Raw genomic sequence first — 17274 nt, forward strand, 5'->3', positions numbered from 1 at the left:
TTAGACTCCTGTCTCATAAACGTGCTTTAATCTTCTCTATAAATAGTTATTGAGTGCTAACATCACAGCTCTTACAGCGCCATCCAGCGGCGCGGACAGATGTAGGCCTTCAGCTTTTACTCAAAGGTAAGAGGTCATCTTGGCTACGAAATCAATATTTGAAATAAATAAAATATATATTTTAAAGCCATAGAATTTTTGATAATAATTAAATAATTTCAAATAATTAAAATTAATTTGTACATAATAATAATAATAATAATAATAATAATAATAATAATAATAATAGCAAAATGTTATTATTATCATTATTATTGTCAATTATTTTGTTGGATGTCTATTATTTTATTACATATACAGTATATAACTCTCTCTCTCTCTCTCTCTCTATAGGCTACTACAGTATTATAATTATGGTTGTGTTAGTAAATATTGTGCATTACTATTATTTATTTTATTTTTTAAATTTACCCTCTAAACACTAGCATTCTCTTGTTTTATTTATACAGTATATATATATATATATATATATATATATATATATATATATAAAACTTTCTTTGTGTACTGCATTAGACTAACCGAGACTTGTCACAGAACTTACATATTATTGCTCTTTTGTTGATTTTGATTGCTTCTATTGTCGTCATTTGTAAGTCGCTTTGAATAAAAGTGTATGCTAAATGACTAAATGTAAATGTATATTTTACTTATTATAAATTATTTACATTTTATATAGCCTATAAGAAAAATATTATTAATAATATATAGCAAAGTGTTATTATTATCATCATTATTGTTGTTATCAATTACTAATTTGTTCATTTGAGCTTTTAATGTCTATTATAATACACATAAACAGTATTGTCATTATGGTTGTGTTAGTAAAATATTGTGTTATATTATTATTTACAAATTATTTATATATTTGCTGTAATTTAGTAACAAGAAATTATTATAATCTCACTAAATAAATAAATAACATTCTCTAAATGTGTCCTTTTGTGACAAAAGACTACATCTCCCGAGATCCACAGCCATCGTTGGAGTCCATGCATGCATAGCCTGTTTGTTTGGGGAAGGGAACGGGAGGCGTCCTCTCCTCTCAGTCTTCTCTCACAAAGTTGTTCTGCAGCGCAGCTCTTCGTTCTGTGATGATAGTGATGAATAGTCACAGTGTGCTGTGATTCCTCACGCAGGCGGGCTGCTATGTGTGTGTCACAGAGCTAGAGAGCGAGGGGGAGGTGAAAGTTCACCATGGCTTGGCCATATCAGGTGACAATGTGGAAAAGTTTGGCTGCCGCCTCAGATTAAATTTCTTAAACTCGGAGAATGACAAGCGAACGGAAATACAATGAAGTGGACGGAGAAAACGAAGCGCTGTTGTTCGATTATTATGAGGATGATGATGATTTCGACACATTCACTGACGGAGACGGAGACTGCGGCTGTGATGAAGGAGGTTAGGGGGGTAGTTTTAATTTATCACCCATAAATAAGGGTTTATGTATATTTTACATGTTTCTGAACGAGCGCAAAGTTTAAATCCATTGCAAAAACAATTACCATGGTAACCGCGGTTTCCTCTTAAAATACAAGTTAATTTGTTACTACAACAAAACTGTGGTAATTTGATAGCCAGCAGTGACATAAAAAAAATACAAAAAATTCCATTAAATTATATAAGCTTCTTTCACTGTTTGAGATCCGATATACATTTATTATGGTTTTGAAAGTAAGCCCAGTAATTTAAGTTTCGGGTGGAAACTCTGGCTGGAAAATATTTATGAGGGATTTATTAATAAACTGTTGTGACTAAATGTCCCCCAGTGTCATTAATAAATAAACAAAAGTAAATATTCAATGAAATATTCTGTGAGCTTCAACTATTAAGAACCCATAAAATGTATTAACGTTATAGTTTTGAAGGTAACACTGATAACTTTGGGAACTAAGGTGTATTGGTGGAAACTATTTATGAGGGATAATGGTACAGTAAAACTTTGCTAACTTGGCATTAGCCACCAATATCATAAAAATATAGCTACTTGAAAACAATTATGGTTTTTAAAGTACCAACAAACCATAGTAACTACGGTACTTTGGAAATTGGAAGTTTGGTGGAAATACTATGGTAAATATTTATAAGGGGTTTATTAATAAGGGTGCACACATTTTGTTTCTCACTTGGTTTTATTTAAAAATGTCTGAAAGATATACAAGTCTGTATGGATTTATGGCTTTTACAATGTTTTTTTTTCTGATCAGTTTGGCTATTTGACTTTCAAAGTACCTTCAAGCTTCACCTTATGGCAAGATTTCTTAGAAAGCAGATAGATTTATAAGTTAGGCATTGTTTCGACACAACTTTAGATGCAATCTATGATTGTCAACTGAAGTTTTCCTTCACTCGATTTTTACCAATTCAACAAACACACTAGTATTGCTTCACTCTGTGGTGCCGCAGTTGGACACTTCGATAAACACTGCAGGATTCCTAAGGCTGTATTTTGAGACTAGAAGTGTCCCTCAGTCTCACCAAATGCAGTTGACATTCCTCAGCTGAGAGCTAGCAAGGTCACAGTCATCAAATCAGCTGCAGCATGTGATATGAAGGAGTGGAATGCCAGTGTAGGCTTTGCCCACAACTCCACACTCATGCTCTCCAGCAGTCATTCTGGTAATATGATTCAAACTGATGGGATTAGTATGCCATTTCTCTTTTCACTTTGCTACATGTCTAATTGGAAGTGTATGAACTTGTCACAAGGCAGTTTGTGGCCATGTTCATACCTCTTTTAGATGTTAAAGTATGTGCAATGATGCAGAATGATACTGCTTTGAAATTAAATAAAAATGACAGTTATTCTAAAGCCTCCCTTATGAAATTTAATTCCAAAATATTCTGTCTCGTATGAAAGAAAAAAACGTGTTTAGCCATCATTTTTGTTGTCATTTAATTTTCAGGTTTGTGTAAACATTAGAGCCAGCTGCAATTATTTTCAGTAAACATCAGAGCTGTTCCATTTAGAAGAGCCCTCATGCAGCTCTCCTTCTATTAAAAATTAGGTGTACTTTAATTATTCAGTTGTTATTAGTTATTATTCAGTTGAATACATGCTTTTTCTTTTCAAGGGTGGGACCTCACCTCTAACTGTTTTGTCCAAATCTGCAGCACACTGACTAAAGTGATTAATAACATTTGTTGGTTGATGACGGCATGTTAATCAGGTGTTATTGTACTTCTGTAGCCAGTACCTGCAGGATATGCTGCTCTCAAGGGCATAATGTGCTGGTTACCAGTCGTTACTAACCACCTGACTGACAGATATGACATACATTCAAGACAACCAGAGGGACTGAAAAGAATCATATAGTGTGTGTGTGTGTGTGTACCTGTTTTTCTATTCAGGTGGGGACTTAAACCTGAATACACACAGACTCATGGGGACTCATGTCACGGAGGGGACCTAAATTGAGGTCCCCACGGGTAAACAAGCTAATAAATCACACAGAATGAAGTTTTTTGAAAATCTAAAACTGCAGGAAGTTTCCTTGTAAGGGGTAGATTTAGGTGTAGGGTTGGTTCCTAGCAAGCGTATAGCACCGACTCAAGTTACCCGGATGAGTCTGTGTTACTAGCTTTTACCAGTTGTTATCGAGGAATAACATACCTTAGAATGTCACGACTGACCAATCAGAATCAAGCATTCCACAGTGCAGTGTAATAATTTAATTTAAAGCACAGCCCCCACAAAATCAGACTTAACACCTCTTATTTACTTTGAGATCATTCTGAGGTTAAATACAGATTTAAAATCATAATAAGAAATAGTTTAATAGCATTGATAATGGTTTTGAAATCAAATGTGTGCATAGTTATGACAGGAAACAATGGCATCTAACAATGCCTTGGAAAAAAAACTATTAATCTTAAAAAATACCCAAATAGGAAATGAAACAGTTATCGAATAAGCATGTGTCCTATTCTGTGTCCGAAACTCCTGAAACACTGGTGTCTCATTTTAGAGCAGTCAATGTAATTTATGAGAGAAGTCAATTAAATCTCTGTGTGTGTGTGTGTGTGTGTTTATGTGTGTGTGTGTGTGTGTGTGTGTGTGTGTGTGTGTGTGTGTGTGTGTGTGTGTGTGTGTGAAAATTCTGATGTAACCCCCTTTGTAATCATTCACATTTGTTTCTCGGTAACTGTAACTAATTACAATGACATTTATTTTGTAATTAAAATTACGTAATTCCGTTACATGTAACTAGTTACTCCCCAACACTGTATATATATTAGTATATTAGTTAGAAGTTACTGTCTATAGTATATTACAGTAAACCTGAGTAAAACTGACATCAAGTAGGTCATTCATTCAAAATGGCTATTCACAATAAATAGCATATTTACTAACCAGTGTGACTTTCTCATCATCCTGTACTTCCAACAGCAGACGACACAAATCAAATATTGTCTGGATGCACAAATAACCAAACCCATTTTGGTAATTCAGGACACTCTGGCTGCTCAAGTATTTGTCATATTTGTGTCTCATTCTGTAAGCACAGATTGTTCTAATATTAGTGACCGACAGCACAATCTAATGCTATAGGGTACATCAGTGACAATTAGTTGTTGAGTGTGAGTCAGTTTATCATAAACATAACTACACTCACTCTCACATTTTGCTTCGGACTTTTGTAAATGTAGGATTGTCTCTCGGTCACACTTTATGTTATGGTTCGATTCTTGCCATTAACAAACCATTAACTACGACTTTTGCCTCTAATTTGCTGCTTATTAATAGTTAGTTAGGTAGTTGTTAAGTTTAGGTATTTAGGGATGTAGAATATGGTCATTCAGAATATGTGCTTTATAAGTACTAATAAACAATTGTTAATAGTGAGAATTGGTCCCTATACTAAAGTGTTACCTGTCACTCTTATTCATAACTGAATGAAAACCGTGTATAAAAAGGCCATGTATGTTGATAAAAATAAAGTTCAAAAGAACAACTTTTATTTGGTAATAATGTAACGTCTTTGCTGTTACTTTTTCTCAATTTACAGTAATTTCTTCCTTGCTGAATAAAAGTATTAAAATAAATCTTACTGACTCTAAACTTTGGAGCAATAGTGTAAGTTGTGTTATAGCTGTCACTAGCAGTTTGTTTAAATGCTAAGTTTGGTTTGCCATTAACCAAATATGGCTTGCGTATGGTGATTTATGATTCTCAAGCAGTGTTTCTGTGTCTGGCTCTTGTACAGTGTTGGGCTTCAGTGATCCGTTCAGCAGTGAGGTGAAACCTCGGATCCTGCTCATGGGCCTGAGACGAAGCGGAAAGTCTTCCATTCAGAAAGTTGTATTCCACAAGATGTCACCCAACGAGACTCTCTTTCTGGAGAGCACTAATAAGATTTGTCGAGAGGACGTTTCCAACAGTTCCTTTGTCAGCTTCCAAATCTGGGACTTTCCTGGTCAGATTGATTTCTTCGACCCCACATTCGACTATGAGATGATATTTCGTGGCACAGGGGCTCTCATCTTTGTCATAGACTCTCAGGTAAAGAGATCTATCTGTCTTTCTGTCTGTCTGTGTATGTATCTATTTATCAGTCTATCAATCTGTCTGTTTTCTAAAAACACACTACAAATATGTTACTGTATAGGATGATTACGTGGAGGCATTGAGTAGACTTCACCTCACTGTGACAAGAGCCTACAAGGTTAATCCTGACATCAACTTCGAAGTGTTCATCCACAAGGTCGATGGCCTTTCCGATGACCACAAAATTGAGAAACAGAGGGACATACACAAACGAGCCAATGATGATCTAGCCGATGCTGGTTTAGAAAGAATACATTTAAGGTTGGTGTCATAACAGATATTATGTGGCGTTTTTGAAAACATTGGATGTTGGATTTGTGATGTCAAATGTATTATTTCTTTCAGCTTCTACTTGACAAGCATCTATGATCATTCAATCTTTGAGGCCTTCAGTAAAGTTGTGCAGAAACTCATCCCTCAACTTCCCACCCTTGAGAATCTGCTCAACATTTTCATATCTGTGAGTAAATGAACATCTTTCAGTTCTCTGTGTGGCCCATGCACCTCTTTATATCTTGGTTTCTTATATTTTCAGCATGGATAACCAAAGTGAATCTCTGATCAGTACTTAGTGTTGAATTAATTATGTTCTGGCTCCATGACTGCTTATTTAGAACTTAGTAATTTATAGTAATTTATACATTTTTGAGCTGAGGTAGTGAGACTTATGATTAATTAAGATGGCATGGGTTGCAATCTACGATGTATGGAAAGTTCTCTTTAGAATCAAAAGAGTGGTACAGGAATTCTGAATAACTTGTAAAGAGTTTTCACTATTGTGCAAGAACATGTTAAAAGAATGTTATATTGGATGTTTTGTTGTTATTTTCATGTAAACATGCAAAACCAGAAAGCATAATTTTCTGTCTGTTAAAAATTATATCTGGTCACATTCAGCCATTAGCATAGGTACATTAGCACTGGCCTGTGATTTGCGCTTGCTGTGAGATATAATGGAAATAATATTCCTGCAAACATGATGATCACAAAACCCATTATTATTTATTATGATCTCTCTCAGACATAATATCGTTTTATGATGTTAATGTTTTATTTTAATGTTGATCTGGAAAGCAATTACATTTAGCAGAATCATAAATACTTGTGAAGCTTTTTTACATTAGCCAGCGGGTGGCAGCAGAGGGTAAATTGACATGGTAAAAGACTGCTACATGAGTACAATAACTGAGCAATTTATAGATTTGATATTATAAAGATTGAAGTCTCTTAACCATCTGCCATTCAATGCAATGTGATTTTAATCAGTTTTTATGCATTGTCTGATTTCATAGATTGATTCAGATTTACCCTTGATCTGTGTCCCTATACTTAAAAAAAAAAAAAAAAAACTTTTATTTGGTAAGGATGCATTAAATTGATCAAAAGTTATAATGTTACAAAATATTTATATTTCAAATAAATGCTGTTCTTCTGAACTTTCTATTCATCAAAGAATCCTATAAAAAAGATATTATGATTTCACTGTGACACTGAAGACTGTAGTAATCACAGGAAAAAATATATTTTAAAATATATTAAAATAGAAAACAGTTATTTCAAGTTGTAATAATATTTCACAATATTATTGTTTTTACTGTGTTTTTGTCAAATAAATTCAGCCTTGGTGAGCATAAGAGACTTCTTTCAAAACCATTAAAAAACTTTTGAATGGTAGTGTGCAGTATATATTCACATGTGTGTTGTGTATATTCAAATAATTGTATTTTTTATCATTTAGCTTCTGCTAAATAAATAAATGTAAATGTAAAATATAATTTAAGAGTACAAATATTATTGAACATGAGTTAAAACATTTTTATTGTTATGATTAAAAAAAGCAGTCAAAAAAGTCACATAGGAAGAGTCGCATAACTTGGGAAGAGGCTTTCTAGTCTTTCAGCAGCTTTTATAGAATTAGATGCATTTTCTAACAACAGTACTTGCAGTACAGTTGATTACTTGGTTGCGCAATTCATTTCCACTTCAAAGTGTTCTTAGATATGATGTCCTGTTCCGCTGCATTTCTTAAGAATAACGGCTGACCCCTAACCCCGTCCTGTGCTCTCATTGCAGAATTCAGGGATTGAAAAGGCTTTTCTCTTTGATGTGGTCAGTAAGATTTACATAGCAACCGACAGCAGCCCGGTGGATATGCAGACCTATGAATTGTGTTGTGACATGATAGATGTGGTTATCGACATCTCGTGCATCTATGGGTGAGTGATACCGAGTGGCAATCCATCCAGTCACATTACGCTACAGAACATGTTCTCATCCCGTAGACATGACATCTTGCATCTTCTCCCACTATAATTCTTTTGTGCCATACATCCAAAAAAATACACAATAAAATGCAACACTCCACATTCGACCACCTTGTTTCCCTATAGCCGTTGTTGGCTGGGATTTAATCTTTTGTGGATTAGTAGCATATAACTTGGGGATATGGAAACACTGGCTGTAAACATTGGAAGGGCAGAGAGTGGCACCTCCAGCGCCATTGACCCAATTTGTCCTGTAATTTGACGGGACACAGCGGTCTGGGTAGGTACAGGAACACAGGCCTGACCCGGGGCCCCACATATGTCGGTTCGCGGTGGCCTGCAAAAGCAGATGGGACACCTCATCACTTTCTGATGAATAGGAGAGCAGGCAGGACAGTTAACCCTGCAAAACTGTAGCCTAAAGGTCATTGCACACTGAGTCTGAAATTTTCGCATGTTAAAAAATAAATAGGACCTCATGTTGTGTCAATCACGTTTACACACTGCCTCCGAAACTTTCGTCCGTCATAAAAAATTCAGATCAGGTTTGATTTTCTGCGTTTTTGCATCCGTAGTGTGCAATAAACTTTAGTCTGTAACTGAAAGGACTGTAATAGTTCACCCAAAAATGTATATTTCCTGATTATTCACTCACCCCCAAGCCATCCAAATTTCAGTTTTTCAGCTGAAGAGAAGTGAAGGTTCAGGATTTTTCTACATCTAATGCAAGTGAACAGCTCGACGTAGACCATTTTTGACGGTTAAAAATCCATATTTAGGCAGCTTCAAAGTAATCCACATGACAAATAAGGCTCTTCTCTAGCGAAACGATCAGTTATTTTCAGGAAAAATTTAAAATGACATACTTTTTAACTATAAATGCTCGCCTTTGTCCAGCTTGGTTTAAGAGAAACGTGCAAAGACTACATGTCAAGAGTCTTTCACACTGTAAAATAGGCCAAAACAACTATTTCAGATGATTTTTAAGTTGGAGGAGAAGAAGAGATAGTTCAGCCCTACCTCTTTGATCCTGAGTACATGGATGATGGAGGAAGATGAAATGGCAGCACAAGCCTCAGAAGCTATAATACACACATGCATGGATAATTTTAAACAACAAACTGACATTATTATACAGCAGCGACCATTCAACTTTTGAGAAGGCCGTTATTTGTCAGCTGGGGTTGTGTGGATTACTTTGAAGTTGCCTGAATATGGATTTTGGACCATTGAAAATGGTCTGCAACTCCATCTCTTCTTCTCTTCCAACTTCAAATTTGTCCAACATAGTTGTTTTGGACTGCTTTACAGTGTGAAGGGTGCTTGACATATAATCTTTGCAGGTTCCTCTTAAACCGAGCTGGACCAAGACAATCATTTGTAGTTAAAAAGTATGACATTTATGTATGCATGTATTTATTTATTTTTTATTTTTTTATATATGTTTATGGAAATGACTGAATGTTTTACTAGAGAAGACCCTTATTTTTCATGTAGATTACTTGCTGTCTAAATATGGATTTTGGACCGTTCAAAAATGTTCTACAATGAGCCATGTTCACTAGCATTAGATGGAGAAAAATCCTGGAATGTTTTCCTCCAAAACCTTAATTCCCCTTTGGCTGAAGAAAGAAAGTCATACACGAACTTGAATGGCTTGGGGGTAAATAATCATAAAAATGTTCATTTTCGGGTGAACTATTCCTATAAGCCACATGATGGTCATGTCAGTTCAGCCCATTTCGGCTTGACAGCTTGTGCATTAATTTGTAGTATATGGCTTTTATTTAGATTTGGCGAGCTGCTGTGGAATTAATTTCCGCAAGCCTTGTTTGTAACTCATTGAAATTAATAAGTCACTTATTTGTTCCCTATTCATCATATTGACATTGATTCATGTTCTCCGTTTCAGGAAGCTCCAAATTACATGCTTTATTATGTCGCCTCAATTTGTTCATCATCTTTTCCGTACTTTCTTTTTTGTGTGAAAATATTTATATATTTGTAACATCCATGCATAATAGCATAAATTTGTTTGGTTATAAAAGCGGGGGATTATGACAGGGCATCTGTTCATTTTGATAATTATGATATGAATCAACATCTGTTCCACACTGCACAATTTTTCAGCTGTATGCAGTCTGTTCTTAAGCTGAACTGGGAAAGTGTCTTCCTGATGGAGCAGTAATTCACGCTGCTCTGTGTCCTCAAAGGAAGCCGCCCGTCAGGGACATGTTCATTATGTGCATTCATCATACAAATGGAAGGACAAGTGCAAGAAAAATAGAATGAGATATCACTGGAACTACAGAGAGCAGGGAAGACATGAGGTTGTGTTTTTGGTTGTGCTTTGTTTTTATAGTTGTTATTTTTCATATAGGTTGACTGGAGATGAGGCAGGAACTCCGTATGATAAAGAATCAATGGCCATAATCCACTTGAACAACACTACGGTCATGTACTTAAAAGAAGTCACCAAATTTCTTGCCCTGGTGTGTTTTCTCAGAGAAGAGAGTTTTGAGAGGAAAGGTGAGCTTTCTGGACATCATGTGTGATGTCATTGTTTATATCTACCTTTTTCCAGGGCTTGTTGTCACAAGAAGAAGTAGTCTTTAAGGGCTACTTAGAGTCTCAGTAACATGAGTCAATTATTAAAGTCCAATTATAAAACAGCTGTTTTGTCTAGCAGCGTTTTTGTATGTTGGTTTCCATCATCTAGATTTGAAATTAGTTTGTTTAATATTTTATATATTTGGAGTTGGAAAGTTTTTAAAAATTGCATTATTTGATCAAAACTGGCAGTTAAGACATTGTTACAAAAAAAATACTATTTCAAATAAATGCTCTTCTTTTGAACTTTCTGTTCATCAAAGAATCCTGAAATAATGTATCAGTATTTTCAACACTGAATAATACATAATAAAGATTTATTGAGCAGCAAATCAGCATATTAAAATTATTTCTGAAGGATCACGTGACACTGAAAATTCAGCTTTGTCATCAGAAATAAATTGCATTTTAAAATATATTAAAATTAAAATGATCAGCTTCAAAATTTAATGGAGTGAATATATTTTGTTCCTTGGCAATTGCTTTTTGTAGTCAATACTTTAAGGTTGATTCCAATTCAGAAATTGACTGAAATGTATGACAGCTAGAACATTAACTATACTTTTTACTGCTCAGCCAATATTCTGTTATAAATTGCACTGGTGACAGTTTCAAAAGATAAAAGAAAGCTTAAAGAAAAAAAAACAGCATGCCGCCAAATGTTTATTAACTATTAACAATTCCCACTAGTAATCCTCATGCAGCACATACGGACTCAATAGGGACTACAATAAAGACCTAAAGATCAGCTTTTGCCCACAAGCTGTTTTTTAGCAATTACTGCTACACTACATTTGTCTTCAATCAGTCAGAAAAGAACCTGCTGGTGTAAAGCGGCACTCGCATGAGAGAATGGGCTAATTAATGGAATCCTTGGGAGGCTAATGAAGATTGAAATATTCATGCTAGGAATTACTAAGGGGGTTATAAAGAGTATCATGAGCAATCATGTTAGTCAGCAGGAAAACAAGGCATTTTATAAAGGCTGTTCTGCATCATAAAGTAATATATATTTTATTACAGTTTTTCACACTATATATAACTGAACTTATCAAAACTTTAATTCAATTATAAAAAGCTAAATCGCTAGGGAAGCTGGTTCTTTTTTCTGTTCAAACTGAATATTTCATCAATTTGTGGTTTCATAAAGCCTCAGTTGGCACCCATCAAGCGGTACTGTATGTTTTATGTCTAGCTTTCAAAGTATATCTGTATGTAGGTGTAAGTAAATGTTTTATGTAGATTTTTTTTCATTCTCTGGATCAAAGTTAAATGACATATCTTGTTATGTGTGTCATAATCTTAATTCAAAGTGCATTTATGCAGTGATCCAATTTGGGAATGGGTCGAACGACTTTCCTCCTGCAGGCTAATTACACTTGTCTTTGCTCACGCAGGACTTATCGACTACAATTTCCACTGTTTCAAGAAAGCCATAGAGGAGGTGTTCGACGTGCGCTTGAAAGTGCAGAGGAGTCGGAAGCTTCTGAGCCAGAGGAGGTGGAGCAGGCAGACTGTGCCAAACGGGACTCAGGTGCATCCTCATTGAAGAGCATTGAAAGCACGCCAGCCTGTTACAGTGACTCCGGAGTGAAGGCTTCACACAGACTTCGCTTGTGCTTTGAATCTTCTTCAGGGCCACTTGCTGCTCTTCAGCAATCCAAAATGGCGATATAGATTCCGTTGTGCATTAAATATCTTGCACGGCTAACTTAGCTGTCCATGCAAAGTTGTAAAGTAAGGAAATTTTTTGTTGTTTTCAATAATATTTTTTACTCAAAATCAATCAGCTGTGCTTGAGTTTCTCACAAAATACATGGTAAAAGCCATTACCAAAGTCACAAGTGCAATATCATACAGAACTTTTGTCGCATTTTTACAGTAGGGCACAAACATCTCATTCAGAATGCATTGTAAAACAAGAAAGTGATTTTTTTTTTTTTTCTTTAGTCCATAATTATTTATTTTATTACCCCTGCAGATTTTTTTTTTTTACTTTGTCATTTATGGTTAAACAGCTATTCAGTTTTGCATATATTTCTTTATTTACTTAAAATTGTATTTTAAGTTTGTCAGCAAATTTTTCAGGGCTAACTACTGTTCTTCAGCAATCTGAATAGTGCATTAAATATATTGCACAACTAACTTGGCTGTCCACATTTTAACAGTTGGCAAAGAATGCAACATTTTTTTTTTTTCAATAATATTTTTTACCTTAGAAAAATATGTGCTAAAAGTTACAAGTGCAAGATACTTTTTTAGAGCACAAACATCTCAGTTATCTTCTATTTACATTGTAAAATAAGATTTTTTTTGTAAAAAATAATTTTGAATTGCTTAAAATTTTTAATTAATTTCCCCTTTTAATTCCTAATTATTTACACCGCATTTGATTTTTGATCTTATTTGATCTCATGCATTTTTTTTGTCTGTTTATTTCCTTAAAATTGTAATTGTGTCAGCAACATTAAGTTAACAAACAAGCATACTGTATGATTGGTTGTTTTGCATATACCAGTGGTTCTCAATCAAGGAGCCGGGACCCATTAGAGGGCCTCAGCAAACTTCTTAACAGACTTAAAATAATTCAAATGAATTATTATTATAACACAAATAATATTAATATCATAATTAAACAACTAATACTATTTCATTATTTCCCCCCCTCAATAGCTATTGATAGTTTCTGTTTGCAAAAAAAGATTAAAAACAAGCATCTTTGTCATAATTACAGCAAAAATACTGGAGAAAAAATATTTTATATAAAATTATGTTGGCCTCCAAAAAGGTTGAGAACCACTTGCATATACATTTGCCATATTGTATACATTTTAAGCATAAAATTGTATGCTAATTTGCAGCATATTTATTTATTTATATTGTTTAAAAAATGAAAGTGCTTTTGTTTAAAAAAGTCTCTTTCTTTGTCACTCACAACTACATAAAAATATAATTTTTTATTTTACTACCACGTATCTAACTTTATATTAGACATCAATTTAAAATGTCTAGTAGCTGAAATGATTCTTATTCTCAGATTTCACCAAATGCAAGAAGTGTTGATTGACTCACAGACACTTTTCCCTTTCCAGGCCATCCGCACTTAGTGTTTGCTCACAAGGAACAATTAACTTCTTTGTCGTCACAGGAAGTGCAAGGTCCCGCCTCCGCCCTGGCGCTAATATCATGTAACTGATTTCAGTGGTTGGTGTGTGTTGCCAGGGTTTTAATGCGTGTGCAGTGGAAGTGTCTCGCTGTGGGGTTAGAGCACCAGCGCTAATCCCAGGGGATACCTTTGCTTCGGCAATGAAGGCTGATGGGTAAATCTCATGAGGTCAGAGCCGCTTACGCAAGAGCTGCTTCTCTCTGGATGGACTACTCATCTGTAGTGAAACTACAATGTGTTATGTAAGACAATTTCATGTTTAGTATTATAATCTCTATCAGCGGGCCAAACGCTATTTACTTGGCGAGAGCAGGGACGCATCTGTGACTGAGGGTTTTTCCTTTTGTGCTCATGTGTTGTTAAGGCACATGGGTGAAGTGAAGAACTTGAACATGAAGCTCTCTCTCTTGGTGAGAATATATTAGAATCTAAGAAGGACTCTTTCCTAGCTGCATTTTTAATAGCACTGCTGTTGCCATGTCAAACCGAGTGTAATTTAAATCTATCAGCCGTAGTTCTCAGTCACAACTAGTCAGCTGCTATAGTGAACGTACCAATCAGAGGCTGTCATAGAGGATTAGATTGCTTCAAGACTTAAGCTGTCGCTCCACATTAAGAAAAGGCTTTATGGGCTCTTCACAGGGTCTTCATTGATTGGGTGAAAAGAGAGCAGTCTTCATGTAACTCGTGCTGTCAGACATGAAGTACACATCAGACACATGTCAAGTTATCCAGATACTTCCGCTCTCACATATCCTAGTACAAATACACAATTTATAGATTTTCAATGTCTATTTAAGCTTCTTAGTTTACTTTGTGTATTGCTTTTTATTGTGCGACAGTTTAATCAAGATTTTTTTTGTTTTGTAAAACTTTACAATAATGGTTCATTTGTTAAAGGAACAGTTCACGCAAAATTGAAAATTTACTCACCCTCGGGCCATCCAAGATGTAGATGAGTTTGTTTCTTCATCAGAACAGATTTGGAGAAATTTAGCATTACATCACTTGCTCACCAATGGATCCTTTGCAGTGAATGGGTGCCGTCAGAATGAAAGTTCAAACGGCTGATAAAAACATCACAGTAATCCACACGACTCCAGTCTGTCAATTAATTTCTTGTGAAGTAAAAAGTTGCATGTTTATGTTACATTAAGACGTTTTTAACTTCAAATTGCTGATTCTGGTTGAAAAATGAGTCCTAAATATTGCTTTCTCCAGAGAAAAAGTAATCTTGTCTCAATCAGGAGAGAAATACACACAGATCAAGCACTATTTACAAGCAAAAATGAGTCGAAAACATATGCTGGTGGATTTTAATGAGAGAGGACAGTGGGGGATGGACTTTTTCACTGGAGTAAGCGGTATTATGAATTATAGACTGAATTATTTTAGCCACAAGTGATGGGTTAAAAATAAAATGCTGAATTTGTTTCTAACAAACATCACGCAACTTTTCGCTTCACAAGACATTAATTGATGGACTGGAGTCGTGTGGATTACTTGTGGATTCTGACGGCACCCATTGACTACAGAGAATCGATTGGTGAGCAATTGACGTAATGCTAAATTTCTAAATTTTTTAAAAAGGGAATCATAAGACTTTATTGTAATGAACAATAATGTGTCATTAAAATATAAATAAAAGTTTAATGACATTCCTAACACTTTGAATGTCCTCGACTATATCTAGATATTTTTGTTTTTCTGAAAAAAAACCACTTGCACAATCTTAACTAACTAGATCTTTAAGTTGATTTAAGTTTCAGATTTCAGATGAAAGTCAGCGAGAGCAGATATGGCTCAAGAGATGATCTGAAGTCCAGAAGAAGTCTCTTCAGTTTCAACCTCTCTTAAAAGTAATCTTTGTTGTTGCATAACTATTGGCCCTGAACAACAGCCCCAGATTCTGTGACGAGTGAGGACAGCCCAGCATCCAGCCTGCGTTTCTTTGACCTCGCTATTTCCCCAACGGAATGAAGAAGTTGGTGGAAAAACAGCAGATCTGACTTGTGAATTTACCTCCCGCTGACACATGAATATGCAGCCTGAATATTATTATTAACAATTCAGAAGTGCCTCATTAAAGATAACTTATAATTTAGGCTCACAGCATCCAGCAAATCTGAGAACCATTTCAATTTTTCAGGAACCGAGGCAAACATTCAATTTAATGATAAATTAACAATTTAACAATTTAATCTTATTTTTTGTGACCTATTTTCAAATTTCATGCCACGATTTGTTTGCAACCCCCGCAAAGGGAAATGAAGGTCACACTAAAAAACAGTTCAATATGCTTAAATAAATGAACAAATGATTTTTAAATGTGATGAAAACATTATGTACATTTTAAATTACATTTTTGTATTGTCAATGGCAACATCAGGCCTCATTTTCACTTCAGATTGCATGTGTTTCATGCCGTAAGGTTTAAGGTTATGACAACAGATGTTTTACTTTTTATTCTCTTCATTGGCGTTAGGCTGCATGTCACATGTTTCTGGAGTTCAGAATAAATATCAGACCAGTAATTATTCATGTGGTACAAGTATGTCACGTGGACTTTTCTTCAGTGAATCGTTTCAAACTGCACATCCTATCAAAGATTGCTTGTCTATATTTAGCCTTCAATACTGAACAATGTTTTGATGTTTATCACCTTGGAAACAGTTTTTTTTTTTTTGAAGGCAACTTTATGAAGCTCTGTGCAAAATTGCATGTTTCTCTTTCATCTAGAGCGTTTCAAGAGGAACATCACATTGAAGTCACTTATACTGTATGTCACATATTTCTTCACCAGAAAACATTTATTTATCTTTTAAAAGCCCTTAACTATGGTGCCTGTGTTAAAGGCTCACATAAAAACTTGTGTCCAGCTTTCTGCACATAAAAAGTTATCTAAGCCTACGAAATGTGTCCTTGGCTCTGTGAATTGTAGCAGCGGCCTCACTAAAACACAATGCAGAGTTTTAAATGTTTTATTACTTTATTTATTTTTTTTATTAATACTGGGAATTTCAAACGTTTGAATAGTTTGAATACACTATTTACTTTAAAAATATCTACATAACATTTATTCATGCAATTGAGCAAGCAGCAAGTCCGAGTTTGCTTATAATACACTCACATGAATTTATTCATAATAAATATATAATCTCAATATACTGGGCTTCAGTGTACTTTAAAACAGTCTGTTTGCTTAACTTGAGTTGGAAGTAATCGTGAATTGATAATTAACCCATAGTATTCATTAATAGTTTTATAACTGGTTTATCTTTCGTCTTCGTTGGATTATGCTGAGTTTGCAGTCATTTCCCACAAATTTAATATCTATTATTGCTCCAATGTCCGATTTGTAATTAAAATAATCTTTGAGGCTAGGACCTTTTATGTTATGAGAATCATGACATTCAAATATTTTTGTATAATTGACTCAGTTGTCCCAGTCAACTGATTTTCTACAGAGCTAGTTTCATATCTCTCATATCTTATGGTCTTTTTTTCTCACATAATAAAATAATTTCAACTCAAATCAATATTGCATGTCACTTATTTATTTACTGTATTTCAGTTATGAGAAATCATAGAAAAAAATGAATATTACAATCATTTTTCACGGCTC

General features: G+C 34.7%; 1 protein-coding gene across 1 annotated transcript; it reads left to right on the forward strand.

The window, feature by feature from the left end:
• The first annotated feature begins 1056 nt into the window (after nucleotides 1-1056).
• rragd (ras-related GTP binding D) lies at nucleotides 1057-17025 on the forward strand. The gene is made up of 7 exons (XM_058750070.1): nucleotides 1057-1462; nucleotides 5269-5564; nucleotides 5671-5870; nucleotides 5955-6069; nucleotides 7683-7825; nucleotides 10254-10402; nucleotides 11881-17025. The coding sequence occupies exons 1-7, from the start codon at nucleotides 1333-1335 to the stop codon at nucleotides 12030-12032; spliced, it is 1185 nt and encodes a 394-aa protein (XP_058606053.1). The 5' UTR covers nucleotides 1057-1332; the 3' UTR covers nucleotides 12033-17025.
• Nucleotides 17026-17274: the final 249 nt, after the last annotated feature.

Source organism: Onychostoma macrolepis, chromosome 17 (assembly GCF_012432095.1).
Source record: "Onychostoma macrolepis isolate SWU-2019 chromosome 17, ASM1243209v1, whole genome shotgun sequence".
Classification (NCBI taxonomy): Eukaryota; Metazoa; Chordata; class Actinopteri; order Cypriniformes; family Cyprinidae; genus Onychostoma; species Onychostoma macrolepis.

Excerpts from the sequence above, each read along its gene's own strand:
- rragd (XM_058750070.1), top strand. The coding sequence starts at position 1,333 with ATGACAAGCGAACGGAAATACAATGAAGTGGACGGAGAAAACGAAGCG. Across the intron at positions 5,565-5,670 it reads TCTTTGTCATAGACTCTCAG|GATGATTACGTGGAGGCATT; the intron begins GTAAAGAGATCT and ends GTTACTGTATAG. Across the intron at positions 7,826-10,253 it reads GACATCTCGTGCATCTATGG|GTTGACTGGAGATGAGGCAG; the intron begins GTGAGTGATACC and ends TTTTTCATATAG.